The sequence below is a fragment of the Bombina bombina genome, chromosome 9, assembly GCF_027579735.1.
Source record: "Bombina bombina isolate aBomBom1 chromosome 9, aBomBom1.pri, whole genome shotgun sequence".
Classification (NCBI taxonomy): Eukaryota; Metazoa; Chordata; class Amphibia; order Anura; family Bombinatoridae; genus Bombina; species Bombina bombina.
In genome coordinates this window covers 229,387,506-229,410,630 of record NC_069507.1, presented here as the reverse complement: position 1 = coordinate 229,410,630, position 23,125 = coordinate 229,387,506, and the positions used below count along the sequence as shown (strand labels likewise).

The window sequence follows — 23,125 nt, the reverse complement described above, 5'->3', positions numbered from 1 at the left end:
AGTGTGTCAAACCAATCACAAACAGCACAACCTCTCAACAGGAAGCCTAAAAAACCAGCAATGAACATCCTCATTAGCCACCATGTTTCCCCTGCTTTCCATAGAGAGGCAGCATCATGGGGCACAAGGGGTGCTGGAAACCCTACAAGCCCCTGTTGTTCTTTCTATACATGCTGATTCTATAGTTGCTGCTGAGGTCCCTGGTCATGGTGCTGTAGCCGTCCCTGCTCCTGCTGCTGCTTTCCCTGTTCCTGATGCTGCCCCTGCTGCTGCCCCTGCTGCAGCTGGTCATAGAATTACATACTGCGGATTTCCACTGCATGTAAGTGAAACTACTACATCCCACCTCCCTTCCCTTAACCACCCTAATTACTGAAAATATCTCATTTGTTTAATTCATGTTTAGGTCACTATGATTTATTGACTATCATTAAGAAGACTGAAAATGGATGTTTATACCTTATGTTCTGTAAATACATTATTGTTTATATATATATATATATATATATATATATATATATATATATATATATACCCATGTGCAGGGATAGGCAAGGTGTCCGTACACAGACACTGGTGTCCGTGACTGGCCCTTGCAGTGTCCACCGCCCATTTTGCTGTGGGGAGGGAGGAGTAAGACAGATGGATACTGGTCCTGACTCCTCCGTTTCGCAGGGTTGTGGCCACTCCACCAAACAACAGGCACAGGAAGGCACCCGGTCTCCTACTCTCCCAAAGGACCTCAGCAAAAAGAAAACAGCAAACAGAATATCCAAAAACAGCAGCCAGATGATCCGGTAAAAACAAAATAGTCTTTATTTGACTTCAAACATGAATGTACAGGCTATGTGTCAAACATGTTTCATATAGAAATACTTTATCAACTTCATCAATGACAGCCTGCTGAATAATGACTTAATGGCTAAACTTAAATACACCTGTAAAGCAACACCCTGTTTTCTCACAGCCAATCATGTTAAGGAACCTTTTTGCAGAGATATACATACACCTGTGTTCTGCTCATTATAAAGGTATGTATGTAGAGAAGGGAATATGCTTGGTGTAAACATTGTTTGTAACAAGATAATAAAAATATATGCTAACATGCAAAATACTATTATTAATTATGATGAGTTAGAAGAATTTTTTTATGTACATGAAATAACAAGTAGCAATATTTTTTATATTTATTTGACAAATAATTTTATATCCCATTCTGAATTTAAACCTTTTCCCACTACAGTTTCCAATTGGAAAATCCAAAATACTTCCCTTTTCTTGAGAATTTCTTCTCTATTACCACCTCTTGGGTGTCTGGGAATAAATTGGATACATTGAAACGCCAATAAGGAAGTATCAGAATGGTGTTCTTTCTTAAAGTGTAGTGACACTGGAGTAGTTGAATGTGGGTCTTCAATGGACCTTAAATGTTCTAAGAATCTGTCTTTCAGAGGTTGTGTAGTAAGTCCTACATACTGCTTATAGCACCCCCTGCAGGTGAGCAAATAAATAACATATGTAGAATTACAAGTGGAATACTGTTCTATCTGACAAGATTTACCTGTAACCTGGGATTTAAACTCTGTTCCAAATAGAGCATGTGCACATGACTTGCACCTGATGCTATTACATTTATGAAAACCAGGCTTTAATGAAAGCCAATTTTCTTTTTTTGTTTTTGGCAACATAGAAGGAGACAGAAGGTTTCCCAAGGTTTTGGCCCTGCGTGACACAAATCCACAGCCTGTTTGTACAATCTGTCTAAGTACATCATCTGCCTCTAATATAGGCAAGGAATCACGTATGATTTTGCAGATTTTATGATACTCAGTACTGTAGGTAGTAATGAATTTGGGTTTGTTCTGCATTGGATTAAGCTCTCTTTTATTAGTAAATAATGAATCCCTATCTTGAGGGTCAACCAATTTCTTTGCCCTATCTAGGTTATTCTTATCATAACCTCTTTGTAAGAATCTTTCAGTTAATTATTTCGCATGAAATTCATATTTGTCTGATTTAGTGCAATTACGTTTAACACGTATGTATTGACTCTTAGGTATAGATGCCACTGTATGCCTAGGATGACAGTAGGTGGCATTGAGAATTGTATTCCCAGCCATCTCTTTGCGATACAATTCCACTTCAATACTCTGTTCATCACAATTGGCTCGTAGTTCTATATCCAAGAAGGGAACACTTTCTGTGCTGGTCACATGTGTAAATTTTAAATTAAGATCATTATCTTGTAGATACTCTATGAAGTCAGGGATTGTCTCCTCTGACCCTTTCCAGACAACCAAAAGGTCATCTATATAGCGACCAAAATAAAGTATGTGTTCCCTATATGGATTAATATCTCCAAAGATGTGGGACAGCTCCCACCAACCTAAATACAGGTTGGCATAGGATGGGGCAAATTTTGCCCCCACAGCTGTCCCACGCCTTTGGAGATAATAGTCACCTTCAAACATGAAAAAGTTATGTGTTAAAAGAAAATCAATGGAGGTAAGAATGAACTCTTTCAATTTAACATCATAGCCTGAAAAATTATCCAAGAAAAATTTGACAGCCTCTATCCCCTTGTCATGTGGTATACACGTGTGGCCACTCCAACATGATGCCGCTTAGTACCAGAAAATGACTCTGAGTGAGACAGAGAGAGAGGGAAGATTCAAGAAGCAAGCTGCCACTGTGTCCCTGGAGCTTTGTATGCAAAGGTAAAGCACTTTAACCAGCACCTGAGGTTTATTATAAGTAGTATTTAAATAGAAAGAAAATATATAGTAAGGTTGTGATTCATAACCTTAGTATATCTTTTCTTTCTGATTAAATAATAGGAAAGGGAAAATATTTAGTGTGAATAAAATTAGTGGCTTGTCAAGTGACTGCTAGCAATACTGGGTGATAAGTTATGGAATAAATGAAGCCTGAGTGAAATACTGGATGTGTATCTTCTGCATCTGTATAATAACACCCAGCTCTATACAAAGACACAGAAGTGACACTGGCACATGTGTATAGCCAGACAAGGGCTGGTTATAGGATCAGTGGTATCTGCATCAGTATAATAAAATTTAGCACTATAAAATAATAGTTTTAATTGTAAATGTACCTTGGTGTCCTTCACTAAAGGTCTTTACTTTAGAAAATGTCCACCACAGCCTTGGCTCGTGCCTATCCCTGCCCATGTGTCAATTTCTATTGGATGTGAGAAACCTTGATGTACATCTTATAAGTGAATATTACTATATGTACCCTTCATACACAACTATGTGATGTGGTTTATAGAACATGAATATGTCATAAACATGATAATATTACCTTTTTGTGGACATTTCCACACAGGTCTAATTATATGTTTTAACAATATTACTGTACTAAAACACACCTCACATGAATGTGGATGACAATTATATGGTAAATAACAGAGGACAAGAATTATGATGAACTATAACAATATTTATTTCTTTTTAGGATTCTTGGATGAGGGAGCTGAGGTAACTGTAGTGGATTTCCTTGTTCTCCTGGTTTCAGAAGATTCGAATGTTTCTGCTGGTGTGCTGGCCACAGATGATAGGCTGGAGGCAGTGTCCTGCTGGTGTGTAAAGTGCTCAACCAACACACCCAAGAGTTGATTTTGTTCTCGCCATCTATTGTCCATTTGCATCTGCATATCAGACAGAATTCGCATAATCTGTGACTGGTTTTGAATACTTCCACTTAATGATGCTGCCATGTCCCTCTGCAGCTCTATGCTACGTTTGTGTAACCTCTCTTGGCTCCTGAAGAACCTGTCTTTGCTCCTGAAAAACATCTCTTGGCTCCTGAAGAACCTCTCTTGGCTCCTGTGGAACATCTCTTGGCCTCTTTGTCTGCTCTCAGAGCTTGTTATGAGCCTCCTCTGGAGTGCAATGTATTCCTCACCCAGGGGAGAATACAATGCATCCACAGGTTCTTGAGCAGCAGGGCTTCTAAGTGCTTGAGGTGCAGGTTCAGCTGCATCTGCTGGTGCTTGAGTGCTTTCAGCTGCATCTGCTGGTGCTCGTGGGACATTTTCAGCTGCATCTGCTGGTGCTTGAGTACTTTCAGCTGCATCTGCTGGTGCTTGTGGGACATTTTCAGCTGCATCTGCTGGTGCTTGAGTACTTTCAGCTATATGTTCATCTGCAGATGGTGGAGCTCTCCCAAGTGAAGAGGATGGTGGAGCTCTCCCAAGTGAAGAGGATGGTGGAGCTCTCCCAAGTGAGGAGGATGGTGGAGCTCTCAGGGTGGATTGATAGTCCCACTGATGCCCAGTGTGTGACCACTCAGCCTGTCCAGTTGGCACTTCTTGTGACATAGCCTGTGTATAAAAGCCATGACTGCCCTGAGATTGTGTTGGGGGGGGGTAAATACATTGACCCTTTGTGGCTGTCTTGGCTCCCCCTCAAAGCCAAAAGAAGAATATTCCTCTGGCCAGTAATCTTGCCAGGGGTCATATGTCAATGGTGGTAGCATCACTTCCGGGTCCTCAACTGAAGCCATCCAACCCTGCTCATGCCTGGGAGCATACTGTTCATGTTGTTGCCTGAAGACTGGTGGTGGTGGCTGAATGCCTGTGACTGGTGGTGGTGGTGGTGGAGGTGGCGGCATGCCTGTGACTGGTGGTGGTGGTGGAGCCTGTTTGCATCCTCGTGACAGGAGGTTCTGTGGAGGAGTCAAATGATGAGAGGGATTAGTACAGTCAGATATATGTCCATGTGGGCATACAATGTACATTAATACATGCTAGGGCCTATACTGATTCTCATGTCAAACTCTATAACATGCATGTGCACATTGTGATTTGTGATATGAGGGATTTTCATATGTGCAGTATACAGGTATGTGTTTCATACAATAGTTATGTGTACATGTCAATGATGGAAAAAATGTGTTCTTTAAGTGACACTATGGTCACACAATTTACTTTAGCTTGATGTAGCCACAGAACCTGCTTTCTTGAGCTAAAAGTATTGTGATGGCTATAGTGTCCATTTACTGAAAACTCAACATGTGGCTTGTGGCCTGTGTTACTCTGAGACATGTTAGTATTGCACTATTCCACCTCATATCATGCATTGCATTGTGTTAAGAAGCATTAATGTGAAATATAATTGTAGATGTTTTTGTTAGTAGGCCAAATACCATGCTCCTCATTGTGTACATGAATGTGTGACATTAAAGGATGTTATATCTCAAATACATATAATACTGGTGTGTGGGATGTTACTGACCAGCATGATGTGCTGTGGTTGCAGCCACTGAGTCACGAGCCCCTGGAAGTCCACGGACTGCTGTAATACTCAGGGACCTGCGTATCATCTCCTGCCAGGTGTTATATTCGATGTTCAGGGGTGGACCACTGCCTGTTCCCCTCTGGTGTATAGCTTCCTGCCCCATCTTTTCTTTCACCTGCCTCTTGCAGTTATTCCCCCGCTTTTTAAGGCCCTCAACAATCCTCCTCTGCGGGGCCACACTGTTGACGGCATCCTCTACTGCCAACCATGCTGTTTTACGCCTTTTAGCAACGCCTTTGCCCTTCTCCTGGCCAAAGAGGGCACTGTGATTGTCCATGATGGCCTGGACTAGGGTAACATTCTCATTGAATGAGAAGTTTGGACATCTCATCCTCTCATCCTCTGTGGACACCTGGCTTGCTCCCTGTGATGTCACTGGTGTGGGTTCCTCCCTATCCTCTCCCTCCTCCCCCTTCTGTCCCCATGTGCACCCTCTGTACCTCTTCTAGATGTGCCTGGTCTCTGGGGCTCTCGGGCATCTCCCCTCCCATCATCCCTTCTAGCTCTCCCTCTCCCCACTCCACTTACTCCCTGACGGGGACCCCACTGCTCCTCCTGTCCTCTACAACACTCCTCTCCCTGCCACTCCTCTCCCCTCCTCCCCTCCGCCCTACCTCTCCCTGCCATCCTCACACTACACACACTCACACACTCATCCTCACTCCCAGTTCAATCACACACAATCATAACCAAACACTCAGCCTATCAGACTGTAAAATTGAAATAAAATGTGTGAGGTTAGAAAAAAAAGTGTTGTGTATTTTGTATATGTATGTATGCAATATGTGTGCAATATGTAAAAATATGTGTAAGTGTACAAGCTTAATCAACCAACTAACTCCTCTGTTTGCTCCTCTCTCTCTACTCTGACTAATCCTCCACTCCACTGTAGTGTGCTGTAGCTCAACGAACCATCCAAACACACTGAAGAAAATGGTGGCTGCGCATGGGTTTATATTTGAATTTTGAATAGCGTAATTACGTGTTGCATTTTTAGATGAAGTCGCGGTTCATTTTTACGAGTGTTAGCCTAATTTGCATAAAACTACTCTTTATTGAGACTTTACATGGACAAAATACAGGCGTAAGTTACTTGCGACGACTAAAATGTGTATTTGCGCACTTTTCGGAAGATCGTCAGTTTGTCCTACTTACGCCAGTTTAGCATCTAACGGCACAGTATATGTAATACCCCGATGTGCGAGGTGAAATTACGGGCGGCGCGGGTTCCCACACTTGTGCCGAAAACGACGCCGTATATCAGATCGCGCCCCAAATCTTTGCTTCTAATCAACCCAAGTTGAAGGGCATTCTCTCTAAGAGACTATTTAATTAAAAGTGATGTAGGTAGTTTCAAAGTTAATAAGACAGGATATATCACAGATAAGAATAAGGGTTGTTACCCTTGTTAGGGCTGTTTCAGCTGCAGCAATATGATCAAAGGTCGCCAGTTTGTACACCCACACACAGGCGTTAAGTATGATAGTAAAGATTACTATACCTGTAATTCTGACTTCATTATTTATTTGAGCAAATGCCCATGTGGTTTAGTTTATTATGGAGAGTACTAGAAAAGTGAGGGAGCGTATGAGTCAGCATAAGTCAATCAGGGCCGCCATCAGGGGGTGACAGGGATGACTCCTGTCAGGGGCCCAATGGGCCAGGGGGGCCCCATGAGACAAGAACTACATTTTGGCAGCCACCAGTGGGTACTACAGCAGAGTGCTAATTGCAGAATTTGGAAATGTTATTACAAGGAGTAAAGTATTAACATTTAAGAGGATTTCTGAGTGTGCACTAAACCACTATGCACAGTGTGAGACAGACTTGGCACTTTGTATAGTGTGTGCCTGAGTCAGACGCCAGATCACTTTCATTTGCAGAGGAGGTAGGATTTACTTAGCAAATGTTTTTTATTTCTTTGTGCAATTTCAGATTGTAACTTCAGTGTGGTAGTAGTTGTATGGTGGGGCCAGGGGTCCGTAAAACACATTTTTTTTAGCAACAGTGCATTTATGATTATTTAACAATCCTGTAGAAATTCTATATTTAAATCCATGCAGAATTTGTCAGATATGCATTTTTTTAAATTATATATATATATATATATATATATATATATATTACATTCCAGTTTACTGCCCCTTTATGCAAGGACTTGCCAGATGTAAGGAGGCATTTTATTTAAGATTTTTACATCTGCGTAACATGTTATACTCTCAAACTATGATTGCTCAGTGTTTGAAATGATATAGGTTAACTTAAAACTGTTCAGTTTACACTACAGCTGACTTAATTTTGAATTACATACCAACAAGCCTAAATCCTGCATTTAACCAGATCTAATGGTATGAGTACCACAGCTTATGGTTCCACCAAGACCATATAGAGTACAGCATTTTCAAAATCCATAAGTACAGCTCACAGATGGGATCATTTGTATACTATATTTGAAGTGGTGCTCTTGGTTCGGGAAAATGGGGAAAAAACAAACATATGTCAACCTTTTAAAAGTACTTTTCTTCATCTAGCCATCTACCCAGATCATTAATGTACAATTTTGAATTTACACAATTATTTTTGTTTGCACATTTACAAATATGATTCTTTAAAAAGTGATCTCTTAATTTCTGCATTTTTTTTTATCATGCATGTCACACACTGTTGATTTAAGGGATGCAAGGTGCATAAATGTTTCCTCCTGTGAGTGTTTCTGTGGGTGTCTGTGTTTATGTCTTTGTGCTTTGGTTTGTGTCTCTGAGTGTGTATGTATTTTTCTTCTGTGGGTCTCTCTGTGAGGGTGGGTGTGTATGTCTTTGTGCATTTTCTGTGGATGTCTGTGAGGGTGTGTGTGCATATGTCTTTGAGCTTTTTCTATGGGTGTCTCTGTGAAGGTGTGTATATGTTTGTCTTTGTGTATTTTCTCTGGATGCCTCTGTGAGGGTGTGTGTGTGTGTGTGTGTGTGTGTATGTATGTCTGTGTTTTCTGTGGATGTCTCTGTGAGGGTGTGTGTTTTCTGTGGGTGTCTCTGTGAGGGTGTGTGTATGTCTTTGTGTGTTTTCTGTGGATGTCTCACTGAGGGTGTGTTTATGTATGTCTTTCTGTGTTTTATGTGGTTGTCTCTCTGTGTGTGTGTATGTCTTTGTGTGTTTTCTGTGGGTGTCTCTGTGTGTGTATGTCTTTGTTTTTTCTGAGGCTGTCTCTGTCAGTGTTTCCTTGGGTGTATGTGCAAGTTTGAGTTTGTGTGTGTGTGTCCATTGTCTGTTCCTTTTTAGGACATTTTGACCTTGCTACTGATTATTTACATCTTTCTACAGACTTTGAGACTAACGAGACCTTTCCGGAAGTCACCAATCCACCATTTAACCTTTAAATGATTGTTTAGGCAGTTTAGGGCCCTTCCTTTCAGCCACTGCATGCTGTTGTCATCATTTAGTTGGCATCTTCCTTTACAAAAAGATAATCAGAACTCCATATTTTCTTTTGTAAATCTCCTTTTTTTACAAAACTGTAGTTTACCTCATCAGGTCAATGTAAACAAGTGCTGAGTGTCTGTTTGGTGTCTGTGTCTGAGTGTGTTTCTTTGCATGTCTGCTAGAGTGTCTATATGTGAATCCTTATGTGTGAGTGTGTTTCAGTGTATGAGTGTGTCTGTGTATGTTACTACCTTTACAACATTTCCAACTTTAAATAGACACTTAAGAATAAAGTGCATATACGTTTTGGTTACTTGGTCAAAAATTGCACATGTCAAAGGGGGGGGGGGGGGGCCTGATCAACGGTTAAGTCAGGGGCCCCAAAATTTCTAGTGGCGGCCCTGAAGTCAATTATTAGTATAAGGGATGAGGATGCTCCAGTCTCCAACCATTTTGTAAAAGCAGGTCATCAGATTTCTCAATTTAGGATTCAGATTATAGAAAGGGTTGAGAGACCTAGGAGAGGGGGTGATAAATAGCTCATATTAAAGAGAGATTAGGCCTTCTGGATTTGCAAGTTAGATACCCTGCATCCCAAGGGCCTTAATAGAGACCTGGACTGGTCCTGGTTTCTATGAACTATAGCTTTAAGCCAGACAAATATCTATTCTACTATCTAAGTATGGAATTGATTATTTTATGTAGTTTCAGATTTTAGTTCCTATTAAATCTCATTCCGTTTTTTTAAAATTTATACAAAATTAGTGATAACTTTTGTAAACATGTATGTATATGTATACTATTAGGGAGATATAATGTAATTTTTGCACCAATAGTTGGTAGTGGGAATATAGAAGGGTGATTAATACACCTGTGAATACACACACCTTAAAGGGACATGCCACCCACATTTTTTCTTTTATGATTTAGAAAAAGAATGCAATTTTAAACATCTTTCTAATTTACTTATATTATCTAATTTGTTTTATTCTCTTAATATTCTTTGCTGAAAAGCATATCTAGATATGCTCACTAGCTGCTGATTGGTTGCTGCACATAGAAGCATCATGTGATTGGCTCACCATGTGCATTGCTTTTTCTTCAAATAAGGATATTTAAAAAATGAAGCAAAATAAATTATGGAAGTAAATTGTAATGTTGTTTAAATTTCTATTCTCTATCTGAATCATGAACTAAAGATTTTGGGTTTAGTGGCCCTTTAAGGGTATAACAGATGTTGGGATACATACTGTTAGATGTACATATAATTAAGGGCTGAGTCCCGAAACGTTGTGTTTTTTTCTCGTGTCCTGAATAAAAATTTGTGGAACTGGTGCTGCTGCTGCCTTTCTGTACCTTTTGGATTACTGAGGGAAGCGTCTCCTTCCTTGCAGCAATCACAGTGTCGCTGGGTGTGCTGGACTCCTTCCTTTATTTCTATTTGATTTCGGTTAATTATTTCCCTATTTCTTTTTAAATAAATTAAGTTAATCTGTAATAAAAAAAACTCATTAATGTTGTTGTATAGGCACTTTGCAACCCATTGTCATCGATGAGTCCCTTGCAGAGTGTGAAAATGATTATCCATAGTGTGATCTAGAGAAGACACTCAAAACAGAGCCACTCCGTCTTGTAGTGTGATGTGACTAATTACTTCAAACCATTCAAAGGAGGGCTTCTAAAATGGTACATGATGTAGGAAAAAAACTTAAACGGAAATACTTTGTGACCTTAAAGGGACACTGAACCCAAATTTTTTCTTTTATAGATAGAGCATACAATTTTAAGCAACTTTCTAATTTACTCCTATTATCAAATATTCTTCATTCTCTTAGTATCTTTATTTGAAAAGCAAGAATGTAAGTTTAGATGCCGGCCCATTTTTAGTGAACAACCTAGGTTGTTCTTGCTGATTGGTGGATAAATTCACCCACCAATAAACAAGTGCTGTCCAGAGATCTGAACCAAAAATTGGTTGACTCCTTAGCTTAGATGCCTTCTTTTTCAAATAAAGATAGCAAGAGAACAAAGAAAAATTGATTATAGGAGTAAATTAGAAAGTTGCTTAAAATGGCATGCTCTATCTGAATCATGAAAGAAAAAAATGTGGGTTCAGTGTTCCTTTAATATGTTATGCTCAGAGGAGAAAAAGAGAGGTGATACAGCTGCATCTCCTCACCAGCAGCAGCACTTCCTCAAACTGTAGCTGGCTAGCCTCAGGTCCTGCAGCCCATGGGGAAATCTCCTAGAGGGGTAGTTATCAAGCCGTCTACTTTACCTACCTTCGCCGGTTCAATACGCCCGCCTAAGCTCGCCTACCATCGCCACCGCGGACCTGCAAAATTTCGCCTAAGTTATCAAAAAAACTGTCAAAAAGCCGTGCACCAAGTACGGGGCGATGAGCAGCGGACTGTGAGAGTTATCACTCATCCGATCTTGCTGCTCTTAGGCTTTTTGACAGCTTTATTGCTAGCCTGTCACTAAGCACCCACACTAACTACACTGTTCTACCCCCTATACCGGCGCCCCCCGCAACTCAATAAAGTTATTAACCCCTAAACCGCCGCTCCTAGACCCCGCCGCAACTATAATAAATGTATTAACCCCTAAACCGCCGCTCCCGGACACCGCCGCCACCTACATTATACCTAGTAACCCCTATCCGGCCCCTCCTATACCGCCGCCCTCCATAATAAAGTTATTAACCCCTATCCTGCTGATCCCGGACCTCGCCGCAACTAAATAAATAGTTTAACCCCTAAACCGCCGCTCCCAGACCCCGCCGCAACCTATCTTAAACGTATTAACCCTTAATCTGCCCCCCCTACACCTTCGCCCACCTATAATAAACTTATTAACCCCTAATCTGCCCCCCCTACACCGTCGCCACCTATAATACATTTATTAACCCCTATCCTGCCCCCCACTACACCGCCGCCACTGTAATAAAATTATTAACCCCTAAACCTAAGTCTAACACTAACCCTAACACCCCCTAACTTAAATATTAATTAAATAAATCTAAATAATATTTCTCTTATTAACTAAGTTAATCCTATTTAAAACTAAATACTTACCTTTAAAATAAACCCGAATATAGCTACAATATAAATAATAATTATATTGTAGCTATCTTAGGATTTATTTTTATTTTACAGGCAACTTTCAATTTATTTTAACTAGGTACAATAGCTATTAAATAGTTATTAACTATTTAATAGCTACTTAGTTAAAATAAAGAGAAATTAACCTGTAAAATAAAAACTAACCTAAGTTACAATTACACCTAACACTACACTATACTTTAAAAAATTATTTCTATTTAAAACTAAATACTTACCTGTAAAATAAACCCTAAGATAGCTACAATATAATTAATAATTACATTGTAGCTATTTTAGGATTTATATTTATTTTACAGGTAACTTTGTATTTATTTTAGCTAGTTAGAATAGTTATTAAATAGTTATTAACTATTTAATAACTACCTAGCTAAAAGAAATACAAAATTACCTGTAAAATAAATCCTAACCTAAGTTACAATTAAACCTAACACTACACTATCATTAAATTAATTAAATAAATTACCTACAAATAACTACAATTAAATACAATTAAATAAACTAACTAAAGTACAAAAAATAAAAAAAGCTAAGTTACAAAAAATAAAAAAAATAAGTTACAAACATTTAAAAAATATTACAACAATTTTAAGCTACTTACACCTAATCTAAGCCCCCTAATAAAATAACAAAGCCCCCCAAAATAAAAAAATGCCCTACCCTATTCTAAATTAAAAAAGTTCAAAGCTCTTTTACCTTACCAGCCCTTAAAAGGGCCTTTTGCGGGGCATGCCCCAAAGAATTCTGCTCTTTTGCCTGTAAAAGAAAAATACAACCCCCCCCAACATTAAAACCCACCACCCACATACCCCTAATCTAACCCAAACCCCCCTTAAATAAACCTAACACTACCCCCCTGAAGATCATCCTACCTTGAGTCGTCTTCAGCCAGCCGACCATCGATGGAACCGAAGAGGAGATCCGGAGCGGCAGAAGTCATCATCCAGGCGGGGCTGAAGAAGTCTTCCATCCGATAGAAGTCTTCATCCAGGCGGCGTCTTCAATCTTCTTCCATCCGGAGCAGAGCGGAGCCATCTTCAGACGAGCCGACGCGGAGCCATCCTCTTCTTCCTGACGACTAACGACGAATGGATATTCCTTTAAGGGACGTCATCCAAGATGGCATCCCTTCAATTCCGATTGGCTGATAGGATTCTATCAGCCAATCGGAATTAAGGTAGGAAAAATCTGACTGGCTGATTGAATCAGCCAATCAGATTGAAGTTCAATCCGATTGGCTGATCCAATCAGCCAATCAGATTGAGCTCACATTCTATTGGCTGTTCCGATCAGGTACGCTGGGCCGGAAAAGTGCTGAGCGTACCTGCTAGTTTTTTGATAACTAGCAAAAGTAGTCAGATTGTGCCGCACTTGTGTGCGGAACATCTGGAGTGACGTAAGAATCGATCTGTGTCGGACTGAGTCTGGCGGATCGAAGCTTACGTCACAAAATTCTACTTTTGCCGGTATCTAGGGCTTGATAACTAAGGCGAATCAGCCTTGCCTCAAATACGCTGTGGAATTCCAGCGTATTTGAGGTAGACACGTTGATAACTAGAGACCCTAGTGTCTTGGTAGGCCAATTTGCCCTTGCCTCTTATAACAGACTTTACATGTAACCAATGATAAAGCTACAGAATATAGCCCTCACATATTCATACTATGAATACAGATATCCGCAGAGTATCTAAAAATCTTACTATGGAGGGCTCTATTTGATTGTTGATATGGAATGGACTTTTAAATTATGCTCATCATGCTCTTGCAAATAAAGTGTAATAAGGTTTTATCATCACAGGATGACCCAGTCTTTTGTTGGATGACAAGTATGTAGTATTTCTACAAATGTAAACAAAAAGTTACTGATTTAATAATATTTTAATTTAGATATCACACTATTATCACAGTTATTTATTGTTCTGACTACTTGATGCTCTATCTAGGCTGGCGATACAAAGTGTCTGTCGAGATTGTTGGCTCAGCAAGTGTAAAAGGAAATTTCAATGTTATTTTATTTGGAACAAATGGAAATACTAGATATGAAATTTACAAGTAGGTGAACACAAGAGCACATGGATTGTCTAAAATAAATGTTTATTTTAATCAGTGTATCAGAACCTGCTAATGCTAATGAAACCTCTAGTTTATTATTTATATTTGCCACAAAAGATTATCTAATTATTAAAATTATATATGACAGTTGCATTAGCCATTCTTTAAGTGCACATAGTATACTATACATAATTATTTGAAGGGACAGTAAACTCTAGAGATGTGCAATGCATTTTTTTGACAAAATTAAAATTCCAATGTATGCAGCAACAAAATGTAAGGAAAACAAAAAAAATTACTGATAAAATCATCAGTATTCATTTGTTTCCTTGAAAACGTTTTTAGGGCTTAATGCTTACCTTTGCACGTTGGAGAGCGCACTAATCTAGACCTTTTTTATGACAGAATCCCAGCTGTACTAACAGGAGGCTCCCAGGTCCTACACTAGATAGTTTAGTGAAGGCACTGGGAGCCTCCCGCGCTAAGCCTCCTATTAGCGAGGATGGCGTTCTGTCATGGAAGAGGAGAGGATTAACTTTTTCACCTGTAGCTTAGAACATTTACATTTGTTTTAATGAAAACTAATGTAAAGATTTAATGGAAATTCAGTATTTGTTTAGTTTACAACTAAACAAATACTGAATAGTGCAGCCAACGAATATTCTGGGAAATTAATATTTATTACAACATTTTCGTCTGAAATAAAAATTTCTTAGCAGCACAAGTCTAATAAACACCTTGTAATTCTAAATATTATAAAGTTTTATAATAGGTCAATATATTAGCAGAGTTTGAACATTATTAGAACAAATTGACACCTTTCTTAATTTGAAGGAGACAATCCAAACTTGAGCCTGAAGAAGGCAGAGCTTGCCACTGTCATTGTGTTAACAAAATGTCCATTGTTTGGCTTCAACAAAATGCCTTAACCACTGCAGTCCCTAAGAAGGACACATTCAGTGATTGGCTGCTACGGTACATAGTACTGCCACTGCTGATTGGGTCATTGGGTGTATCCTGCTCAGGAGATGCAATGGTTGTGGTTATAAACTGGATTTGTGGGGGATAAACATAATGGGCTAGATTACAAATGGAACACAATCAATAGAGTAGGGAGAATTATTTTTTGAGCATGGTTAAATATTTTAACCCCTTGAGTGCTAACAATGGCTCTGAGCTGTCGCAGAGTTTCTCACTCAGGTGCTAATGACGGCACAGAGCCGTCGCTAGCACTCTCCCACCTTGAGGGAGATCTGGGGGCTCCCACCCGCTCCTACCCCGGCAATCGTGCCTGTAGAGTGACAGGCATCGCCAGGGCTTCCCGTTTTGCATGGTGACGTCACGCGTAATGACGTGATGACGTCACAGTGCAACTTTATGTAAAAAAGACAATGGACAATATAGGGAAAGGGGGCATGCTGCTTAGAAGTCTTGGGGATCTGAAATGAAAAGAAAAAAAAGTAAAAAAATAAAAATGTAAAATTAAAAAACCCTCAAATGTGCTTAGCACCCAGGTGGGAAAGTGCTTAGCACTCAAACGGTTAAATAAAGCATAAAAAAAATAGATTAAACTTTTCACAAACTCTATACTTTTAATGGATAGTGCAGAGAGCGCTATTAGCAAGCTCATTGTACTCTTATGGAAAGTGGTGACCTAAATATTGAGCTTGAGCGCAATCCAAAATACCAATGTAAAATTAGCTATTTTTGACATTTCAAGTAAACCATTATTATTAATAATATAGCACAGAACTACATGAAGAACTTCACTTCTCAGCTTAGCTTCCCACTGGCTTAGGTCACTCTCTGCTTAGCATTTGAGTGATATACGACATACATTCTATTGTGCACTCCCATAGAAGTCTATTATGTGAGAGATTTAGCGCACCTATGTTATCTGACATGTATATGTTAGCGTTACCTAGACTATCACTCGAGCAATAAATAATAACTTTGGACTTGCATATTTTTGCACTGTACTTTTAATCTAGGCCATAATAAGAGGTCAGTACTAAGACATTAATTTGGTTAAACATGTGATTTATTAAATAAAGACAGCTTTATAATTATATAGGCTAAATGCAAAATTCGTAGGCATGGTTTACACAATCAGACTAACTCACATGTAAAATATTTCCACAGTGGACTTATCATACCTGGCAGCACATACACGGCTTTCATTGATGCAGAAACAAATCTTGGGACTGTCAAGCATGTGATATTTGGCTGGTACAGCAACCTCATTAATTTTTTTTCCACAACTTTATTGGGGGCTAAATCTGTGACAGTACAATATGGAAAAGATGGTACAACGTAAGTATTAAACATGTTATACTTACATAAATCAAACCTTGCAGTGAAAAAAAACAGTAGAATGATGTTTACAAATAAATTAGCTCTTGGTTAAGTGAGTGTTGTTACTCGAGCATTTTAAAATATTTTCGGTCAGATTACAAGTGGAGCAGTATTTAAAGTTCCTTTTTGAGCGTTAATTCCGCTGAAGTAAGCTTTTTTGAGCGCATCGGGTAGTGCTCGGATTGCAAGTTAACCCGACACGTAAAAAGACGACCTTAGAATATCACGCATGTGATAATGTATTCCCCAATAGAAGTCAATGGAGCAAAATAAATTGGAAAAAAAACATACTTGCACGCAAACTCAATTGCTTATGTGCATGACATCTAAATTTACAGTAAATACACAGTATAACACTATATTACAAATGAATATTGCATTAATATGATTTTTCATGTTTTCATCTACGTAAATGCAAAGGGCTCCAAAACACTTATATACATGTCTTATGTGTGTACATATGTATTTATGTGATTATATATGTCTGTAAATAAATATATATATATATGTATATATATATATATATATATATGTATATATATATATATATATATATTTATATATAAATACATCTGTATACACATATATACATATACATCTTTAGACATACAGTATCTCACAACAGTGAGTACACCCCTCACATATTTGTAAATATTTTATTATATCTTTTCATGTGACAACACTGAAGAAATTACACTTTGCTACAATGTAAAGTAGTGAGTGTACAACCTGTATAACAGTGTAAATTTGCTGTCCCCTCAAAATAAATCAACACACAGCTATTAATGTCTAAACCGTTGGCAACAAAAGTGAGTACACCCCTAAGTGGAAATGACCAAATTGGGCCCAAGTGTCAATATTTTGTGTGGCCACTATTATTTTCCAGCACTGCCTTAACCCTCTTGGTCATGGGGTTCACCAGAGCTTCACAGGTTGCCACTGGAGTTCTCTTCCACTCCTCCATGACGACATCACAGAGCTGGCAGATGTTAGAGGCCTTGTGCTCCCCCACCTTCCATTTGAGGATGCCCCACAGATGCTCAATAGGGTTTAGGTCTGGAGACTTGCTTGGCCAGTCCATCACCTTTGCCCTCAGCTTCTTTAGTAAGGCAGTGGTTGTCTTGGAGGTGTGTTTGGGGTAGTTATCATGTTGGAATACTGCCCTGTGGCCAAGTCTCCAAAGGGAGGGGATCATGCTCTGCTTCAGTATGTCACAGTACATGTTGGTATTCATGGTTCCCTCAATGAACTGTAGCTCTGTAGTGCCGGCAGCACTCATGCAGGCCCAGACCATGACACTCCCACCACCATGTTTGACTGTAGGCAAGACACACTTGTCTTTGTACTCCTCACCTGGTTGCTGCCACACACGCTTGACACAATCTGAAACAAATAAGTTTATCTTGGTCTCATCGGAACACAGGACATGGTTCCAGTAATCCATGTCCTTAGTCTGCTTGTCTTCAGCAAACTGTTTGCGGGCTTTCATGTGCATCACCTTTAGAAGAGGCTTCCTTCTGGGACGACAGCCATGTAGACCAATTTGATGCAGTGTGCGGCGTATGGTCTGAGTACTGAAGGGCTGAACCTCCACCCCTTCAACCCCTGCAGCAATGCTGGCAGCACTCATACATCTATTTCCCAAAGACAAACTCTGGATATGAAGCTGAGCATGTGCACTCAACTTCTTTGGTCGACCATGGCGAGGAAACCGCTGTATGGTCTTGCCCACCGTGCTGCAGCTCAGTTTCAGGGTCTTGGCAATCTTCTTATAGCCTAGGCCATCATTATGTAGAGCAACAATTCTTTTTTTCAGATCCTCAGAGAGTTCTTTGCCATGAGGTTCCATGTTGAACTTCTAGTGACCAGTATGAGAGAGTGTGAGAGTGATAACACCAAATATAACACACCTCCTCCCCATTCACACTTGTAACACTAACGAGTCACATGACACCGGGGAGGGAAAATGACTAATTGGGCCCAATTTGGACATTTCCACTAAGGGGTATACTCATTTTTGCTGCCAACGGTTTAGGCATTAATGGCTGTGTGTTGTGTTATTTTGAGGGGACAGCAAATTTACACTGTTATACAGGCTGTACAATCACTACTTTACATTGTAACAAAGTGTCATTTCTTCAGTGTTGTCACATGAAAAGATATAATAAAATATTTACAAAAATTTGAGGGGAGTACTCACTTTTGTGAGATAGAGTTTTCTAGCTAAACTCAGTGTGGAAATGCTGGAACCAAGCAGTCAAAGAGAAGGATCATCATCCTCCATTCATAGAAACATCTAATGTTTGTCATGTGTCATCACTAGGTCTCACTGGACCACCATGCAGCTAGTGGAGGAAAGCTAGAATTAAAACAATATGTTTACCACAAAATGCCAGATATATTTTACAAGTGGCATAGTATAAAAAGTTAAAACGTATTTTAAAACATCAGCAACGCGTTTCTCAGTACAGCAGTGCTTTTTCATAAGGCTGTCTTTGCTGCTCTTATTGTTACTAAATAACTATTCATTTTGTAATTATAACATACAGGGAGTGCAGAATTATTAGGCAAGTTGTATTTTTGAGGATTCATTTTATTATTGAACAACAACCATGTTCTCAATGAACCCAAAAAACTCATTAATATCAAAGCTGAATCTTTTTGGAAGTAGTTTTTAGTTTGTTTTTAGTTTTAGCTATTTTAGGGGGATATCTGTGTGTGCAGGTGACTATTACTGTGCATAATTATTAGGCAACTTAACAAAAAACAAATATATACCCATTTCAATTATTTATTTTTACCAGTGAAACCAATATAACATCTCAACATTCACAAATATACATTTCTGACATTCAAAAACAAAACAAAAACAAATCAGTGACCAATATAGCCACCTTTCTTTGCAAGGACACTCAAAAGCCTGCCATCCATGGATTCTGTCAGTGTTTTGATCTGTTCACCATCAACATTGCGTGCAGCAGCAACCACAGCCTCCCAGACACTGTTCAGAGAGGTGTACTGTTTTCCCTCCTTGTAAATCTCACATTTGATGATGGACCACAGGTTCTCAATGGGGTTCAGATCAGGTGAACAAGGAGGCCATGTCATTAGATTTTCTTCTTTTATACCCTTTCTTGCCAGCCACGCTGTGGAGTACTTGGACGCGTGTGATGGAGCATTGTCCTGCATGAAAATCATGTTTTTCTTGAAGGATGCAGACTTCTTCCTGTACCACTGCTTGAAGAAGGTGTCTTCCAGAAACTTGCAGTAGGACTGGGAGTTGAGCTTGACTCCATCCTCAACCCGAAAAGGCCCCACAAGCTCATCTTTGATGATACCAGCCCAAACCAGTACTCCACCTCCACCTTGCTGGCGTCTGAGTCGGACTGGAGCTCTCTGCCCTTTACCAATCCAGCCACGGGCCCATCCATCTGGCCCATCAAGACTCACTCTCATTTCATCAGTCCATAAAACCTTAGAAAAATCAGTCTTGAGATATTTCTTGGCCCAGTCTTGACGTTTCAGCTTGTGTGTCTTGTTCAGTGGTGGTCGTCTTTCAGCCTTTCTTACCTTGAGTATTGCACACCTTGTGCTTTTGGGCACTCCAGTGATGTTGCAGCTCTGAAATATGGCCAAACTGGTGGCAAGTGGCATCTTGGCAGCTGCACGCTTGACTTTTCTCAGTTCATGGGCAGTTATTTTGCGCCTTGGTTTTTCCACACGCTTCTTGCGACCCTGTTGACTATTTTGAATGAAACGCTTGATTGTTCGATGATCACGCTTCAGAAGCTTTGCAATTTTAAGAGTGCTGCATCCTTCTGCAAGATATCTCACTATTTTTGACTTTTCTGAGCCTGTCAAGTCCTTCTTTTGACCCATTTTGCCAAAGGAAAGGAAGTTGCCTAATAATTATGCACACCTGATATAGGGTGTTGATGTCATTAGACCACACCCCTTCTCATTACAGAGATGCACATCACCTAATATGCTTAATTGGTAGTAGGCTTTCGAGCCTATACAGCTTGGAGTAAGACAACATGCATAAAGAGGATGATGTGGTCAAAATACTCATTTGCCTAATAATTCTGCACTCCCTGTATAATTGGTAACAACAATATGAAATAATTAGTTGCAGCCATGCCACAAATTGATATAAGCTCAAAGCATGTTTTGCTTTTATATTATGTCAGTCATTATAGGGACATTGAAATGACCATAAAATCTTTCATGTAATAGGCAGAACATTAAAACAAACAGTTTGGGCTCCATTTATTAAGCTGCTCCTTAAACTATCTGCCACCTTTTAGGATGATTGACAGCCCCTGCTAGCAGCTTATTGGCTGCCAGTGAGCAGGGGGCGGCACTGCACAAGCATTTCACAAGAAATGCCTGTGCAAGGAAAAATGCGGACAGAATATACGCTAATTAATTTAGAGGATTGCTACATTGAGCTAGTCAAGTGCCACACCCTAACAGCTATGCGACTCAATTAGGATATATATATATATATATATATATATATATATATATATATATGTGTGTAAACTGTGTTGTTCTTTTAGTGAGTGCCCGTTTCAGAGTGCAGAGATGTCATTCACTTTATATCTCCTATGGGTAGATGTCTCTGTTATTGTGTGAACAATTAAGGGCCGATTTACTAAAGTCTGGAGAGACATGATACAATGTAGCGTATCATGTCCGCCGCATATCGATAAATGCCGACAGCATACACTGTCGGCATTTATCATTGCACAAGCAGTTATGGTGAACTGTTTGTGCAATGCTGCCCCCTGCAGATTCGTGGCCAATCGACTGCTAGCAGGGGGTGTCAATCAGCCCAATTGTATAGGATCCGGCGGATTGATGTCTGTAGCCTCAGAGGCAGCGGACGAGTTATGGAGCAGTGGTCTTTAGACCTCTGCTTCATAACTACTGTTTCCGACGAGCCTTAAGGCTCGCACAGAGACAGGGGCATCAAGCTCCTTTCGGAGCTTGATAATTCTGCCCCTTAGACTAGTCCCTTGTTATCTATATGCATTACTAGGATTTGGCAGATGGAGGTCACAACATCACCTACGTGCATAATGCTATGAGTTGTTGGAAAATGCCCAAAACCCACCCGAGACATTTACTCATTTATTTGATTGTAGGTACAGGGGCTCTTTCAAAGCCTCATTCTATCATCCACATTAACAGTGTCTCCTAATTTGAAACAGAAAAATCTCCACTTTCAAATGAGAGTTCACTTGTCCACAAAGATGCATAGTAGACAATTTTCTTGCAAATGCTGATAACCTACACCATTAGGCAGCATGGAGATATTACTGTTATGCAAAAGCTTTCCACAGAGTGGCAATATCTCCCTCTCGTACCATAAAGGCAGTGAAGTGAAAAGGGGTCAGTACCTCGAGGATGCTGTTAATTACTAATTAGTAATTTGTATTAGTTATTGTCTGCACTACTGGATACCTGGGAGGATCTTAACCTTGTGAAAGAAAAGAATACCCTTTATTGAACAAGTAGGCCATATACCCAACATATTTATACAGGTGATCTGATAAGTAGGGGCCCCATCTATTGTATAAAACACACATCGAGACAAGAGACCTTATTTCAGAATTAGAGAAATCATCTCTTTCTAGTAAGTTATCTCATGCCTCACTGTTATTGGTAGGTGATTGTGCAAAAAGATGTCTGAGAAGTATTTTTTAGTGAATGAAACACCAGTGTAGAATACTCTACCTGCAAGGAAAAGGGGATGTTTTGTAGCACAAGAAATTTTCAGAAGCATAAGATAATCAGGTTGTCATGGTTTTCTCAAGAGTTTTGGAATCTTAAATAAAAAATAAAAAAAATCCTATGAAAACTCATCCTATGCACATTGCAAGAAATTTTTAATTGATTGAAATCACCTCCATAGCTGGTAAAATATCATTGTACCAGACTAATTAAGACTATTTTTTTTTAATTTCAGGAGTACATTCTGTGGAGGGTTAACAACAGAAAAAAGCATTCAGCAGAGTATTGGTAGTTGCTAATATTTTGCCAACTAAACAAACATTTTGCTGACTTAATAAAACTTTTTTAAAAACAAGAAAGAATTTTGTTTTTTTAATTATTTTTCTGACTCTCATTTATTTCTCTTTGTTCACATAGGGCTATATTACAAGTGGAGTGCTATTTAGTGTTCACGCTTGAACGTTAACTTTGCGAGTTGGGTTGAGCATGTATTATAAATTGAAAGTAAAATGCTAGCGCTCTTGCAAAAGCAGATGTCTTCGAAAAGATACTCGGCTAGATCAGGAGTTCTGCGTTAGCCTTAAAAGCAGCGTTGAGAGGTCCTAATGCTGCTTTTTAACTCCCGCTGGTATTACGAGTCAGGCAGGTACAGGTATACCGCTCACTTTTCTTCCGCGACTCGAGGCTACCGCAAATCCCCTTACGTCAATTGCGTATCCTATCTTTTTAATGGGATTTGCCTAACGCTGGTATTACGAGTCTTGGAAGAAGTGAGCGATAGACCCTCTCCTGTCAAGGCTCCTACCGCATTTGAAAGTCAGTAGTTAAGAGTTTTATGGGCTAACGCCGGAACATAAAGCTCTTAACTAAAGTGATAAAAAGTACACTAACATCCATAAACTACCTATTAACCCCAAAACCGAGGCCCCCCCCACATCGCAAACACTAAAATAATTTTTTTAACCCCTAATCTGCCGACCGGACATCGCCGTCACTTTAATAAATGTATTAACCCCTAAACCGCCATACTCCCGCCTCGGAAACATTAGTTAAATTTTATTAACCCCTAATCTACCGTCCCTAACATCGCCGACACCTACCTACATTTATTAACCCCTAATA

The 23,125-nt window shown here is 39.5% G+C and overlaps 1 protein-coding gene across 4 annotated transcripts in view; it reads left to right on the top strand.

The window, feature by feature from the left end:
• Positions 1–22,359, top strand: part of LOC128640255 (pancreatic triacylglycerol lipase) — a 165,724-nt gene extending 143,365 nt beyond the window's left edge. For 2 of the 4 annotated variants that reach the window (XM_053692683.1, XM_053692681.1), the window contains exons 11-13: positions 3,475–3,598; positions 16,052–16,222; positions 22,239–22,359. In XM_053692683.1, coding sequence (XP_053548658.1) covers positions 3,475–3,598; positions 16,052–16,222; positions 22,239–22,302 — 359 coding nt within the window. In that variant the 3' untranslated portion in view covers positions 22,303–22,359. Of the gene's footprint in view, positions 1–3,474; positions 3,599–13,800; positions 13,910–16,051; positions 16,223–22,238 lie in introns of those variants that run through there. The other 2 variants (XM_053692682.1, XM_053692684.1) reach the window with 2 other exon arrangements.
• The last annotated feature ends 766 nt before the right edge of the window (positions 22,360–23,125 follow it).